The 15,236-nt window shown below is 43.5% G+C and overlaps 1 protein-coding gene across 2 annotated transcripts in view; it reads right to left on the reverse strand.

Moving 5' to 3' along the window:
• Positions 1 to 315: 315 nt before the first annotated feature.
• Positions 316 to 15,236, reverse strand: part of kdr (kinase insert domain receptor (a type III receptor tyrosine kinase)) — an 83,613-nt gene continuing 68,692 nt past the window's right edge. For both annotated transcript variants that reach the window (XM_041197811.1, XM_041197801.1), the window contains 3 exons: positions 14,463 to 14,556; positions 11,905 to 11,990; positions 316 to 2,885 (listed from right to left, as the gene is read on the reverse strand). In XM_041197811.1, the coding sequence (XP_041053745.1) occupies positions 2,687 to 2,885; positions 11,905 to 11,990; positions 14,463 to 14,556 (379 nt within the window). In that variant the 3' untranslated portion in view covers positions 316 to 2,686. The remainder of the gene's footprint in view (positions 2,886 to 11,904; positions 11,991 to 14,462; positions 14,557 to 15,236) is intronic.

The following is a 15,236-nucleotide window of genomic DNA, read 5'->3' on the forward strand; positions in this document are numbered from 1 at the left end:
GTAGTCTGAAGGTTACTGTAAAACTGGGGGAGTCTGCATTATAATAATGTAGAGTATTTCTGAAACTCATTCCAAATATGCAAACAGCTGTGCAAGATAAAAAGTTGGACATTTGAGTGAAACATTTGAAGCTCCTGTGAAACTTCATAACTTCCCCAAGGCAGGGAAAAAGACACATACAATTTCTAATCTGGCAGCTTTGGCTGTCCGGTTATCATGTCTCTGTGAGAATACTTAGAATGTATATGAGGTTAATTTCTTTAACATAAATCCAAAATCTAAAAAGCATGGAGAAGAACGTAACCACAAAATGTATCAAATATATGAAAAATGTTTATTAAAAAAATTTCAGAAGTGAACCTTTTACACATTGTTCAATTCCGAAGAACTCTAAAACAAAATATGTATAGACAAAATTGTTTCTTTACATTCAACACACATTCACTTTTGAGATTTGAGTTGTATTTAGTTTAAAACTTTAAACAGCCTTGTGAACATTAAATTTCCAGTTTTCACCATGGTTGAGTTCAACAAATTATCATGGACCAGAGATGCGCTGGTAATAAATGAGCCAATGAAACCCTGTGGAATAGATTGGTACTTTCATTGTCATGCAGAAAACTGTTGATAGTGGACCAACTTCTAATCATGCATGAGGCCCAATTTGCCTTGATCACAATTTTCATCACCTGACTGTGGGACATATAACAGACCCTATGATTGTATATGATTGCATTAATTCAACAAAAGGAATTTTAAAAAATCATTATGTATCAGTTAATTTGATGTCAATGTTTTTAAGGAAAACTTTATTCATGGTTTGCTCCCCATGAAATGAGCTTAATCTTTAAATATTTGTCGCCTAGCAAAATCATCCAAAGTCTCTGTGCAAGAGTTGATTACTTTGAATGTGGTTGGTTTTAATCCAATTTATTGGGATACTGATATGGAAACCAAATTGTTTTACATTAAAAAATGAATTGGATTAGACATAATTCTCTTGTTAAAACATTTTCCTTTTAATTGACTTAGGTTATACTGGCACTTTTAGAAGACGCATGGCTTTTATTATCTCACCTATTTGATAATAGAGCTGCTTGTCCTGCAAACTTCCATAAGGATGTGTGAGAATCACAAGTACTAAATTAATTGGTTGCAATTCAGTGCATTCAGGTCAATAACTGACAGATTAACATTAGAAGTAAGTTCTTGCCATCGCCTATATGCTCCAAGTGCATTGTCCAAAATCAGAACAAGCTATCTGGGAGAGGGGTAGACAAAACGCTAGAATTAATTGTTTGGTCCTCTCTGAATTTAAATGTCTGCCCAGCAAGCAAATTTAGATTAACATAACAATTAATTTCCTTTAACGTTACCAAATGCTTCTACTATAAAACACTGATTTTCTATAACATTATTGTTGACAAACTGAAGTCAAATCTAAGAAATTGCAAAAACATAATACATGTATTTTACAATAGCATGAATTGCCTTGAGCAGATGTTTATTCATCTGTAACACTGCATTGTCTTTTGAAATATTTCACTTTGGAAGACAAAAGACAGAGAACTAGAAAAGTAAAATGAGTAGCTGCTCAAATATTCTCTTTATATAAAGTAATTTTGTAATAAAGAATCTTTCATTTATGAAACAATGCATTGATCATTAATACATTGGACCTTTTCTATGGTGATTGTGCAAACCATAATGAAGGCTCCAAATATTCACATTCAAAAGTAGTAAAAGAGCTGTATTTTGATCAATATATATTATACACAGCACAATCGTTTCTCACTTCCAGTCCGATGCTTATATATGTTTACTTGGAAGCATTTTATTTTGATTACCACTCAATGAAAAGAATGTATGTACCACCAGATAAACCTTTCCTGGTTTGACTATTTGCCCTTATCAATCCAACATTCCTTGAAACATAGCAGTAAGAATGTGTCCTGTATACAAAATGCTCATTCAATGAAAATCTTATTATCTTTGTTCAATATATTACATTTATTCGTGAATATGCAGACATTCAACACTCAGCTGCTATAAATAGGTGCCTATCTATACTTCCTCTCTCACACTCTCTCCGCACACACTCAAATGTCTATCTGGAGAGCTATCCATCAAACAGGGATGAAATATGGCAATATCGGACTTATACATTCAGACAGTTTCAATGTCTATTAGGAACCCAGCCTTAGTTACCAGGTAACTTTCAATTGTGCAGTGTTTCATTCAATAGTTGCATCTCCTCAGCCTAGAATCGCTTGAAGTTTTAATAGTCAACTTGATGCAGTGCCTTATTGTGAAGTGATGTTGGGCACCAACATAATAGTCAATGTTTACCACATTTTCCAGAAAGCAATTCTGACAGCCTTGTTTACTTCTTGTATTTTGTGTGATGGAGTTTATGTATTGGACAACCAAGAGCTGAACAGACTGGACTTAGCTTGGCCTGATGAATTGCTCAGCTAAACAGTGGATATATCATTGACTGCAAGTTACTCCACTGCCATTATCTGCTATATAAAGATATCTAGTGTCAATATTAATAATAGTTCTATTGTTTAGAACAAAGTCCATATTTTGACAATATTCTAGATAACATATGCGGTAACTTTATTCATTTAAGGCTTAGGTGAATTTGCGACAAGATGGCATCCTCTGAGTTTTCAGTGAATTCTTAAACAGGTGGCGCACTGTATCGAATCACAAGGTTGTAATCAGCTGGTAAGGTGCAGTAATTCTCCTTTGTTTTTGCTTCTTCATTGGCGTAAGGAGCTGTGTCAGTGTCGTCGGAATGGTATCCTGACTGGTAGCCACTCGTCTGATTGGAGGCATCAGATGTCACAGATTCTTTACTTTTGCTTGGAGTTAAAGCACTGTAGATAAAAGAAAATGAATGTTACCATTTATGTACATAATTTAGAAATAGTGTGGACACAAAAATACAATTGAGGAAGTCTCCTTTCATTTCTGAGTTGGTTTTGAACTCAGACCAAACTGGTTGGATGAAAATGATGTCCACAGAGCACTGGTGTCTATCTCAGGCAAACTGTCTTAATGGTGAATGGAGTGACATGAAAATCCAAACCAATAAAAGGGCAACAAGTTAAAGGTACAAGCCAAAAAAACAACAGAACGAGCATCTAAACGTGTAAGCAAAAAAAAGTCCCAAAAGCACGACTGCCGAATAACTTCAAAATATCAGACACACTAGTTTTAAAAGTATTTCTGGTAGCTATGTACTGGTAGCAATATGCAGAACTCAAAGGTGCAGTTTGACAGTGTACCAATGGCATGACACATCAGGAATTTTGTGGCAGGAATGCATCCATGAATTAAAGAAAATTAACGCCCAATAAGGTTCGCAGGCCTCCTGCACTCCTAGCATAGGGCCAGTGGAAAAAACCAAGTGCCAACTGGACACAAGGCCTGTGCCCTGATTATTTCCCCCTGTGCATCTCGTGGTGTATAAAACCAGAACTGCAGTTCCTAAATTATCATTCTTTCTTACAAGGATTGTTTTTCTTTAATTAATTCATGGGATGTGGGGTTCACTGGCTAGGTCAGCATTTATTGCCCATCCCTAAATGCCCTTGAGAAGGTGGTGGTGAGCTGCCTTCTTGAACCACTGCAGTCCTTGTGATATAGATACACCTACAGGGCTGTTAGGGAGTGAGTTCCGGATTTTGACCCAGCAACAGTGAAGGAATGGTGATACATTTCCAAGTCAGGATGGTGAGTGGTTTGGAGGGAAAATTGCAGGTGGTGGCTACCTGCTACCTTTGCACTTCTAAGTGGTAGTGGTCACAAGTTTGGAAGGTGCTGTCTAAGGAGCTTTGGTGAGTTGCTCCATTGCATCTTATATATGATATGCACTGCTGTCACTGTACATCAGTAGTGGAGGGAGTGAACGTTGAAAGTGCTGGATGGGATGCCAATCAACCAGGCTGCTTTTTCCTGGATGGTGCTGAGTTTCTTGAGTGTTGTTGGAGCTGCACTCATTCAGGCAAGTGCAGGGTATTCCACACTCCTGACTTGTGCCTTGTAGATGGTGAACAGGCTTTGGGGAGTCAGGAGGTGGGTTACCCATCACACTATTCCTAGCCTCTGATCTGCTCTTGTAGCCACAGCACTTATATGATTAGTCCAGTTCAGTTTCTAGTCAATGGTAACCCCAGGATGTTTATAGGCTGGTGAGGGGGGCAGTGGGTGGGGTTCAGCGATGGTAATGCCATTGAATGTCAAGGGGTGATGGTTAGATTTCCTCTTGTTGGAGATGCTCATTGCCTGGCACTTGTATGGTGCGATACTTGCCACCTCTAAGCCCAAGCCTGAATGTTGTCCAGGTCTTGCTGCATATGGGCACAGACTGCTTCAGTATCTGAGGAGTCGCGAATGGTGCTGAATGTCGTGCGATCATCAGTGAACATCCCCACTTCTGACCTTATGATGTAAGGAAGGTCATTGATGAAGCAGCTGAAGATGGTTGGACTGAGGGCACTACTCTGAGGAACTCCTGTAGTGATGCCCTCGGACTAAGTTAACTGATTTCCAACAACCACAACCATCTTCCATTGTGCTAGGTATGACTCCAACCAATGGAGAGTTTTCCCCTGATTCCCATTGACTCCAATTTTGCTAGGGCTCCTTGACGCCACACTCGGCCAAATGCTGCCTTGATGTGAAGGGCTGTCACTCTCACCTCACCTCGGAGTTCAGCTCATTTGTCCATGTTTGAATTAAGGCTGTAAAGAGGTCAGGAGCTGAGTGGCCCTTGCAGAACCCAAACTGAGCATCAGTGAGCAAGAAATTGCTGAGTAAGTTCAGCTTGATAGCATTGTCGACGACCCCTCCCATCACTTTGCTGATTGTTGTAAGAGGATTACTGCTCTAAGCAAGAGGGAAGCATTTTTTTAGGCCTGGCTGCACTGCACCTAACAAGGTAGTGCTTCATACTGTTCCTGAACTGTGAAAGTGTTCAGGTTCTCAGAAATTATATCTTGCATCTCTGTGAGCACAAATGTCATCATTCCCAAAAACAAGATTTAATTTATTAAATCTATTCACGGGATGTGGGCTTCGCTGGCTCGGCCAACATATATTGCCCATCCCTAATTACCCTTGAGATGGTGATGGTAATCAGCCTTCATGAACTGCTGCCATTCATGTGATGTAGGTATCCCCACAGTGCTGTTAGGGAGGGAGTTCCAGGATTTTGGTCAAGTGACAGTGAAGGAACGGCGATATATTTCCAAATCAGGATGGTAATGGCCTGGAGGGGAACTTCCGGGTGGTGGTATTCCCATGTATATGCTACCCTTGTCCTTTAGATGGTAGTGGTCATGGGTTTGGAAAATGCTGTCAAAGGGGTCTTGGTGAGTTTATGTAGATGATACACACTGCTGCTATTGTGCATCAGTGGTGGAGGGAATGAATGTTTGTGGATGTGGTGCCAATCAAGCGGAATGCTTTGTCCTAGATGGTGTCAAGCTTCTTCAGTCTTGGTGGAGCTGCACTCATACAGGCAAGAGGGGAGTATTCCATCACACACCTGACTTGTGTCTTGTAGATGGTGGACAAGCTGTGGGGAGTCAGGAGGTGAGTTATTCACTGCAGGATTCCTAGCCTCTGGCTTGCTCCTGGATCCACAGTACTTAGATGGCTAGTCCAGTTCAGTTTCTGGTCAATGGTAACCCCTAGGATGTTGATAGTGGGGGGGGGGGGATTCAGCAATGGTAATGGCATTTAATGTCAAGGGGCAACGGTTAGATTCTCTCTTGTTGGAGATGGTCATTGCCTGACACTTGTGTAGTGTGAATGTTACTTGCCACTTGTCAGCCTAAGCCTGGATGTTGTCCAGGTCTTGCTGCATTTGGACAATGACTGCTTCAGTATCTGAGGAGTCATGAATGGTGCTGAACATTGTGCAATCATGAGCATCATCCCCACTTCTGACCTTATGATGGAGGGAAGGTCATTGATAAGGCAACTGAACATGGTTAGGCCAAGGACACTATCCTGTGGAACTCCTGCAGTGATGTCCTGGAGCTGAGATGACTGACCTCCAACAACCACAACCATCTTCCTTTCTGCGAGGTATGATTCCAACCAGCGGAGAGTTTTTTTCCCTGATTCCCATTGACTTCAATTTTGCTAGGGCTCCTTGATGCCACACTTGGTCAAATGCATCCTTGATGTCAAGGGCAGCCACTCTGACCTCACCTTGGGAGTTCAGCTCTTTTGTCCATATTTGAACCAAGGCTTTAATGAGGTCAGGAGCTGAGTGGCTCTGGTGGAACACAAACTGAGCATCAGATTATTGCTAAGCAAGTACCACTTGATAACACGGTTGATGACACTTCCATCACTTTACTGATGATCGAGAGTAGACTGATGGGGCGGTAATCGGCCAAATTGGATTTGTCCTGCTTTTTGTGTACAGGACATGCCTGGGCAATTTTCCACATAGCCGGGTAGATGCCAGTGTTGTAGCTGTACTGGAACAGCTTGGCCAGGAGTGCGGCAAGTTCTGGGGCACAAGTCTTCAGTACTATTGCCGGAATATTGTCAGGGCCCATAGCCTTTGCAGTATCCAGTGCCTTCAGTCGGTCTCTTATATCACGTGGAGTGAATCTAATTGGTTGAAGGCTGATATCTGTGATGCTGGGGACCTTCAGAGGAGGCCGAGATGGATTATCCACTCAACGTTTATGGCTGAAGATTGTAGCAAATGCTTCAGCTTTATTTTCTGCACTGATGTGCTGGGCTCCTCCATCATTGAAGATGGGGATATTTGTGGAGCCCCATCCTCCAGTGAGTTGTTTAATTGTCCACCACCATTCACAACTGGATATGGCAGGACTGCTGAGATTAGATCTGATCCGTTGATTGTGGAATCACTTAGTTCCGCCTATCACTTGCTGCTTATGCTGTTTGGCATACAAGTAATCCTGTGTTGTAGCTTCACCAGGCTGACATCTCATTTTCAGTATGCCTGGTGCTGCTCCTGGCATGCCCTCCTGCACTCTTCATTGAACCAGGGTTGATCCCCTGGCTTGGTGACAATGGTAGAGTGGGGGTATGCCAGGCCATGAGGTTACAGATTATAGTTGAATACATTCTGCTGCTGCTGATGGCCCACAGCGCCTTATGGTTGCCCAGTCTTGAGTTGCTAGATCTGTTCGAAATCTATCCCATTTAGCACGGTGGTAGTGCTACAGAACATGATGGAGGGTATCCTCAATGTGATTATGGGACTTTGTCTCCATAAGGACTGTGAGATGGTCACTCCTACCGGTACTGTCATGGACAGGTGCATCTGTGACAGGCAAGTTTTTGAGGATGAGGCCAAGTGTGTTTTTCCCTTTTGTTGGTTCCCTCACCACCTGCCGCAGACCCAGTCTAGCAGCTAATTTAGGACTCGGTCAACTCGGTCAGTAGTGCTACTGAGCCAATCTTGGTGATGGGCATTGAGGTCCCCCACCCAGAGTACATTTTGCGCCCTTGAAAACCTCAGTGGTCAGTACTATTTCATCAGCTGAGTGGGTGGGGGTATGTGGTAATCAGCAGGAGGTTTCTTTGCCCATGTTTGACCTGGTGCCATGAGACTCTATGGGGTCTGGAGTCAATGTTGAGGACCCCCAGGGCAACTCTGTCCCGACTCTATGCCACTGTACCTCCACCTCTGCTGGATCTGCCCTGCCAGTGGGACAGGACATACCCAGAGATGGTTACCATGGTGTCTGGGATATTGTAAGGTATGATTCCGTGAGGATTACTATGTCAGGCTTTTGCTTGACTAGTCTGTGAGACAGTTCTCCCAATTTTGGCACAAGCCCCCAACTGTTAGTAAGGAGGACTTTGCAGGGTCATCAGGGCTGAGTTTGCCTTTGTCATTTCCGGTGCCTAGGTCGATGCCAGGTGGTCCAACCAGTTTCATTCCTTTGAGACCTTTTAGTGGTTTGATACAGCTGAGTGTATCAGAGGGCATTTTTATACATTGGTGTGGGCCTGGAGACACATGTAGGCCAGACCAGGTAAAGATGGCAGATTTCCTTCCCAAAAGGGGAATTAGTGAATTAGGTGGGTTTTTACAATGGTCAACAATAGAATTTTAATTGCAGATTTTTTTTAACTCAAATTTCATCATCATGGTGGGATTCAAACCCAGGTCCCCAGAACATTATTTGGGTCTTTGGATTACTAGTCCAACAACAATACCAATACGCCACTGCCTCCCCTAATTATATTAGAGTCAGTATGAATGAATAGTAAACTCTTAATGAAACCTCCTTAAGATATAAATCAATCTCAAAGGATTGAGGCTTTGAAAATCAGTCGGCCAGTGATCCTAGCACTTATGCTAGGATTGTGCTTGCCAGGAACCTCTGATATTATTCCCAAATAATATTCCAGTGCCAGTAAGAGGACTTTAATTAACATGCAAATTGTCAGTGCTTATCCTACTAAGAATCTAGGGCACCCATTATATAAAAGAAACTAGAGAATCTAATGTAGGTGTCTCCAAATCCAACACAGCTTTAAAATTTGTCATGTTTAGAAGTGTCTTCTTTCTTCATGGTTTCAAGCCTTGATCCCAGCCTGAACCCACAGGTGAGCCTCATTTCTACCCCTGTCTGGTGTTACCAGATATATCCCTGCCAACTGCACACCCAGTGAAGGCCAGACAGCTGGAACGTTGACATTCAGAGTCCTCACCCATGCCAAATTCTGCCACTTCATAAATTGATGGATATATTTGAGAACGACAGAGTTTACAACCCCAAGAAACCACTAGGGAAACTATGGCATGAGAATGGAACCCCTACCCCAGATTAGTTTCCAGCTTGTCCAGCATATTCCTAATTGTTATGCAAGCAGTATGTCAGAACAGACAGAGAAGAAAATTATTTTCCAACACTTTCTACAACTATATATGATACAATAGGCGTACCTAAAAATGAGGTGGCAGCTTGGTGAAGCTATAACACAGTACTACTTGTGTGACAAATAGCATAAGCAGCAAGTGAAAAACAGAGCTAAGCGATCCCACAATCAACCGATCAAATCTAAGCTCAGCAGTCCTGCCACATCCATCGTGAGTGGTGGTGGACAATTAAAAAACTCACTGGAGGAGGAGACTCCACAAATATCCTTATCCTCAATGACGGAGGAGCCCTGCACAACAGTGCAAAAGATAAGGCTGAAGCATTTGCTAAGATCTTCAGCCAGAAGTGCCAAGTGGATGATCCATCTCGACCTCCTCTGGAGGACCCCAGCATCATAGATGCCAGTCTTCAGCCAATTCGATTCACTCCACATAATATCAAGAAACGGTTGAAGGCACTGGATAGTGCAAAGGCTATGGGCCCTGACAATATTCTGGCAATAGTAGTAAAGACTTGTGCTCCAGAACTTGCCATGCTCCTAGCCAAGCTAATCCAGTACAGCTACAACACTGGCATTTACCCAGCTATGTGGAAAATTGCCCAGATATGTCCTGTACACAAAAAGCAGGACAAATCCGATCCAGCCAATTACTGCCCCATCAGTCTACTCTCAAACAGCAGTAAAGTAATGGAAAGGGTCATCAACATTGCTATCAAGTGGCACTTGCTTAGCAATAACCTGCTCACTGACTCCCAGTTTGGGTTCTGCCAGGGCCACTCAGCTCCTGACCTCATTACAGCCTTGATTCAAACATGGACAAAAGAGTTGAACTCCCGAGGTGAGGTGAGAGTGATTGCCCTTGACATCAAGGCTGCATTTGACTGAGTATGACATGAAGGAGCCCTAGCAAAAGTGGAGTCAATGGGAATCAGGGGAAAAACTCTGAAGATGGCTGTGGTTGTTGGAAGTCAGTTATCTCAGCACCAGGACATCACTGCAGGAGTTCCTCAGGGTTGTGTCCTCGGCCCAACCATCTACAGCTGCTTCATCAATGGCCTTCCTTCCATCATAAAGTCATAAGGGGATGTTCGCTGATGATTGCATAATGTTCAGCACCATTCACAACTCCTCAGACACTGCAGCAGTCCATGTCCAAATGCAGCAAGACTGGACAATATCCAGGCTTGGGCTGACAAGTGGCAAGTAACATTCGCACCACACAAATGTCAGGCAATGACCATCTCTAACAAGAGAGTGTCCAACCATCACCCTTTGATGTTCAATGGCATTACCATCACTGAATCCTCCACTATCAACACCCTGGGGGGTTACCATTGACCAGAAACTGAACTGGATTAGCCATCTAAATACTGTGGCTACAAGAGCAGATCAGAGGCTAGGAACAGTGCGATGGGTAACCCGCCTCCTGACTCCCCAAAGCCTGCATACCATGTACAAGGGACAAATCAGGAATGTGACGGAATACTCCCCACTTGCCTGGATGAGTGCAGCTCCAACAACACTGAAGAAGCTTGACATCATCCAGGACAAAGCAGTCCATTTGATTGGCATCCACAAACATTCACTCCCTCCACCACCGACGCACAGTGCAGCAGTGTGCATCATCTACAAGATGCACAGCAGGAATGCACCAAAGCTTCTTCAGCAGCACCTTCCAAACCCATGACTACTAACATCTAGATGGACAAGTGCAGCAGATCGATGGGAACACCACCACCTGGAAGTTCCCCTCCAAATCACTCACCATCATGACTTGGAAATATATCACTATTCCTTCACTGTTGCTGGGTCAAAATCCTGGAAGTCCCTCCCTAACAGTACTGTGGGTGTACCCACACCATATGGACTGCAGCAGTTCAAGAATGTAGCTCAAGAAGACCTACTCAAGGGCAACTAGGGGTGGGCAATAAATGCTAGCCCAGTCAGCGAAGCCCACATCCCGTGAATGAATGAAAAAAATATCAGGAATAAGGTTAAGGCAGTAACCATCAACATGTTAATATTATAAAATTTCTGGTCCCAATACATTTAGTAAGCCACTGGAATACAGGGAGTGAAACTGTCCTTTGGCAATCGCACAATCGCTTGACAGCCCATTTTGCATCTCATGGAGATGGAAATCCAGTTGATGAAAAACGGGTCACCAATTCATCAAGACCAATTTCACTCCTATTGATCTTAAAGGCAAACATTAAGATCTTCAATATGTATGGCCAATAGCTTTAGCAAAAGCCTGCCTGTTCTTAACTAGTAATTTCTTCCAGCCCCTTGGAGAGAAACCTTGACCTGGCAATTAAATGGAATTTTCCATCATTTGATAACAAATAATTTGTGATAAAACCTTTATGGTTCCTCTGAGAGACAGCAGAATAACATTGCACTGTTTTAATATTTTAGGATTTAAAAATCCATTTGATATTAACCAACTAAAGGTGATATTGACTCCAAACACATGTTCTAATCCCATTGGGAAGCATATCTGATATTAGAGATTTTTGGCTCATCAGGAAACAACTTCCTTAACACAAAACTAAGCTGCCAAAATAAATCACATTTTTCTGTTTTACTCCATTATTCTAAACTCCATTGTTAGTAATAGCTGGAGCATTCCATCCTCCTGCAGGGAAAAATTATGAAGGGACAAATCAGGTAAACCACTGAAGACACCCTGGGGATGAAAACATGGAAGAGCTTCATGTTAGGGCTGGAGGTGTCCCTGAAAGTTCACAATGTTGGGGAGAGGGGTGCACCTTGCAAAATGTTTTCATATTTCCCTGAAACCTATGACACTCATCAGTGATATTAGCAGAGAGACACCCGCTCTGGAAAAGAAAATCTGATAAGGTGCCAAACAAGCTGGTGTTTCACATTATTCTCTTAGCCAAAAATGATTCTCAGTTCTATTGAATACCTTATCACTCCCCAAATAAAATATGTTCTTATGAAGGCAATTACTATAAACCACTGTGGGTCATGAAAGCTTACCTAAATGCCAAACTCTGACTCTGCCTTGTTCCCAGTGTTTGAAGTTCCTCTGATGAAAGTATCATGCCACTGTCAGTCTGGTTATCCTAGTAAGGAAAAAGCACTCAGTGAAGACAAGTAAACTCTTCATAAAACAGCATGGAATAAGAAAGGGGCAATCATCTCACCAAGTCTGCTCCTTCCACAGGCCATAACCTATCATGGGCTCTACTTCACTCATTTGATCCCCTGAGAAAACTTTCTCTGAAAAATGCACCCTGATTCCCAGAGGCAGCTGAGCAAAACCACAGAATATTCATACAACAAATCCCAACCTGTCATCCTACAAATAAACCATGTCTCCAGCTGCCACTCTCCATTCCTTCCTTCGTAGCTCAAGACCTATTAAATCCTCTTGAATATTTGATCTTATCAGTGCACACATTATTGTCTCTACAGCCAGAAAACCTTATTTGAGATAGATATTTATATCTCTGCTTTTGTAAGTAATGAACTGATTCAAACTCTAGCAATCTTTTCTATACCCACATGTGCACTGAATTTTTCCCAACCTCTAGATTCACTATTCTTTTGTTCTCATGATGAGGACAACAGTGGCAGAGCCTCATTTTTTGCCCATTCCTTGTTACCTTCAGAAGATGATGATGGGTTCTCTCCTTGAACTGCTGCCATGCTGGTGCTAACACTGCTCCCACAATGGTATTAGGCTTGTTTATTCTGAGCCTGTTCCCTCCATTTTTGTGTTTGTAGCTCTAACTCAAACTGCCTGTAAACAACTGCGTTACGTATGCCTCGATTTATCTTAACATCATTAAGAAATAAATAAGAAGGCAAATCTGTGATTTCTACACGGAAAAATAAGGCCAGGATTTCCTCCTCGGCAATTTGGGGGCAGGGCCCGCTCGCCGAGGGGAAAATGACGCAGGATGACGTCGGGAGAAATCCCCGATGTCATCCCGGGCCATTTAAATCTTAAGGAAGACGGGATTTTGCTGTCCGCCGACCGACCTGCCAATTAAAGCCATTGACAGGCTCATTAAGATAATTAAACACCCTGCCCGGCCAACCCTAAGGCTGGCGGGCAGGCCAGGAGCCCCAGCGGCCTGTAGATTATTAATGAAATTTCATCGACTGGCGGGATGAAGTTTCATGTATGTTTTTAAAAAATTTAATAAATTTTATGTGTTTATTATTAACATGTCCCATCTTGTGTGACATTGTCAGATGAGGAGGACATGTTAATAATTTTAATATTTCTCTATTTTTAGAGTTTACTTACCTTTGACTAATCTCCCTGAGACAGCGCTTTGCTTCAGGGAGCAATGCGCTCTTTTGCGCACATGTGTGAAAGAGCGCACTATGACAGTTGGGGTTTCCTTCCCCCTCAGAACAAGAAGTCCATAGCGCTTCCTATCGGGCAGGCCACTGGGTGGGTCTTAATTGGCCCACCCGCTTGAAATGGCGGCGGGCCTCGTTTCAGCAGGATTCGGCTGCCTGCCCGTCACCGAGCCGGTGGGGCCCGCCCGCCATCCGAGGGCAAAATTCTGCCCTAAGAGTTTGTTTTGTGTATCTATGGGCAAAACTTTTAGCTCGGCGGGCATGTGCCCGACCCCCTCAAGTGTAAAATGACATGCGTTGATGTCAGGCGTACGTCCCAACGCCAACATGCAGTCACACGATGTTCCGTTCGGTGGGCATGCGCTGCACTCGGCAGCATGCCCGTCGACAATTAAAAGGCCTGTTAAGGCCATTGAAGGATCAATTAACTTACATTTTTCACTGCCCACTCAGTTGAGGGGCAGGTGAAAAGGACAAGCAGCCTTTGCACTTTTTAGGAAACCTCATCCACGGACAGGATGAGGTTCCCTAAAACAAGTAAAAATAAAAAGTTTAAAACGTAATTAATAACAAGTCCCTGCTTGTTGGGGTAATTTGGTTGAATGGCCTACTGCCGCTCCTATTTCTTATGTTTTGAATACTGTTGGCAGGTTCCTGCGGGACTGTGAACTTTTCTTGAGATGAGGGGTAGCAGAAACTGGGTCCACTGATGGCTGCTTTGCGAGGGCAGCTGATATGCTCCCAGCCTAAGTGTTGGCACACAGGTGGATCAGATCCCTATAGAGGAGAAAGTTTCTAGGATTTTCATGCAGGCTGATCAACTGTGAGGAAATAAACTAAGGGACGCTTTGAAGTGGGGGTTGTGTGGGGTGGGGTGGTTGATGTGGAGACCAGAGTCACTTGAGGGGACATGTTTTATAACATTTTTAATTTCTTTAAGTTTTTTTAAAAAACTCTTCATCTCCCTGAGGCAGCTCTGTGCCTCAAGGAGATTTTCAAGTGCTCACTCGCGCGCATGCGTAAAATTCACGCTCACCCCACTTGCCTTCCACCCCCCACCCGCACAGGCAGTGCTGAGCACTGCCATTCGTGTTTCACACTGGCCCGCCAGCGCAAAGTCGCCTTCCGGCCCCGTTTGCAGGTGGCAGTCGGTATCCCAACCGCCCCCACCCACCCCGCCAAGCCCGCCCAACAAGGGTGAAATTCTGCCCTATACGTACCTCTTGCACAATGATAATTGTTTGTTCCACTGGTACTTCATCAAATGTTTTAACGCTCTCAGGCCTGCTTCGCTTTTTACTCCCATTCAGGTATCTAGAAAAAGAAACAAGATAGTCCATGGTATACAGTGCTAAAATCACATGTTCCAAAATGCTAGAAAGGATTTATTTTCCAATAGACACCATTGTAGCAATGTTATCAAATAGCAGGTACAATTCTATAAATAAACATATGTAAGGAGCAATTCTGCAATCCAGCACTCCCAGCATAGGCCGGAACTCACAGGAGTGCATCTCAGAATAGTGCCCGCAATTTATGAACTAAAAGGCCTAAAATTTCCCAATATTCACTCCTTGTGAGCACTGGTCCCCAAAGGGAGTACCGAATCACAGAATCGCCCGATGATCCTGTGGGATTCACAGACCAATAAATTTGTAACAGCACTTTCCTCCCATCCCCCCAGCTCTCAGTTCTTGCCAGCAGAACCACACATCCTCTCCCACCCCGGTCTCTGGTCTCCACATCAACCACCCCACCCCACACAACCCCCACTTCAAAGAGTCCCTTAGTTTATTTCCTCACAGTTGATCAGCCTGCATGAAAATCCCAGAAACTTTCTCCTCTATAGGGGTCTGATCCACCTGTGTGCCAACACTTAGGCTGGGAGCATATCAGCTGCCCTCGCAAAGCAGCCATCAGTGGACCCAGTTCCTGCTACTGCTCATCTCAAGAAAAGTTCATAGTCCCGTAGGAACCTGCCAACAGTATTCAAA

Source organism: Carcharodon carcharias, chromosome 1 (assembly GCF_017639515.1).
Source record: "Carcharodon carcharias isolate sCarCar2 chromosome 1, sCarCar2.pri, whole genome shotgun sequence".
NCBI lineage: Eukaryota > Metazoa > Chordata > Chondrichthyes > Lamniformes > Lamnidae > Carcharodon > Carcharodon carcharias.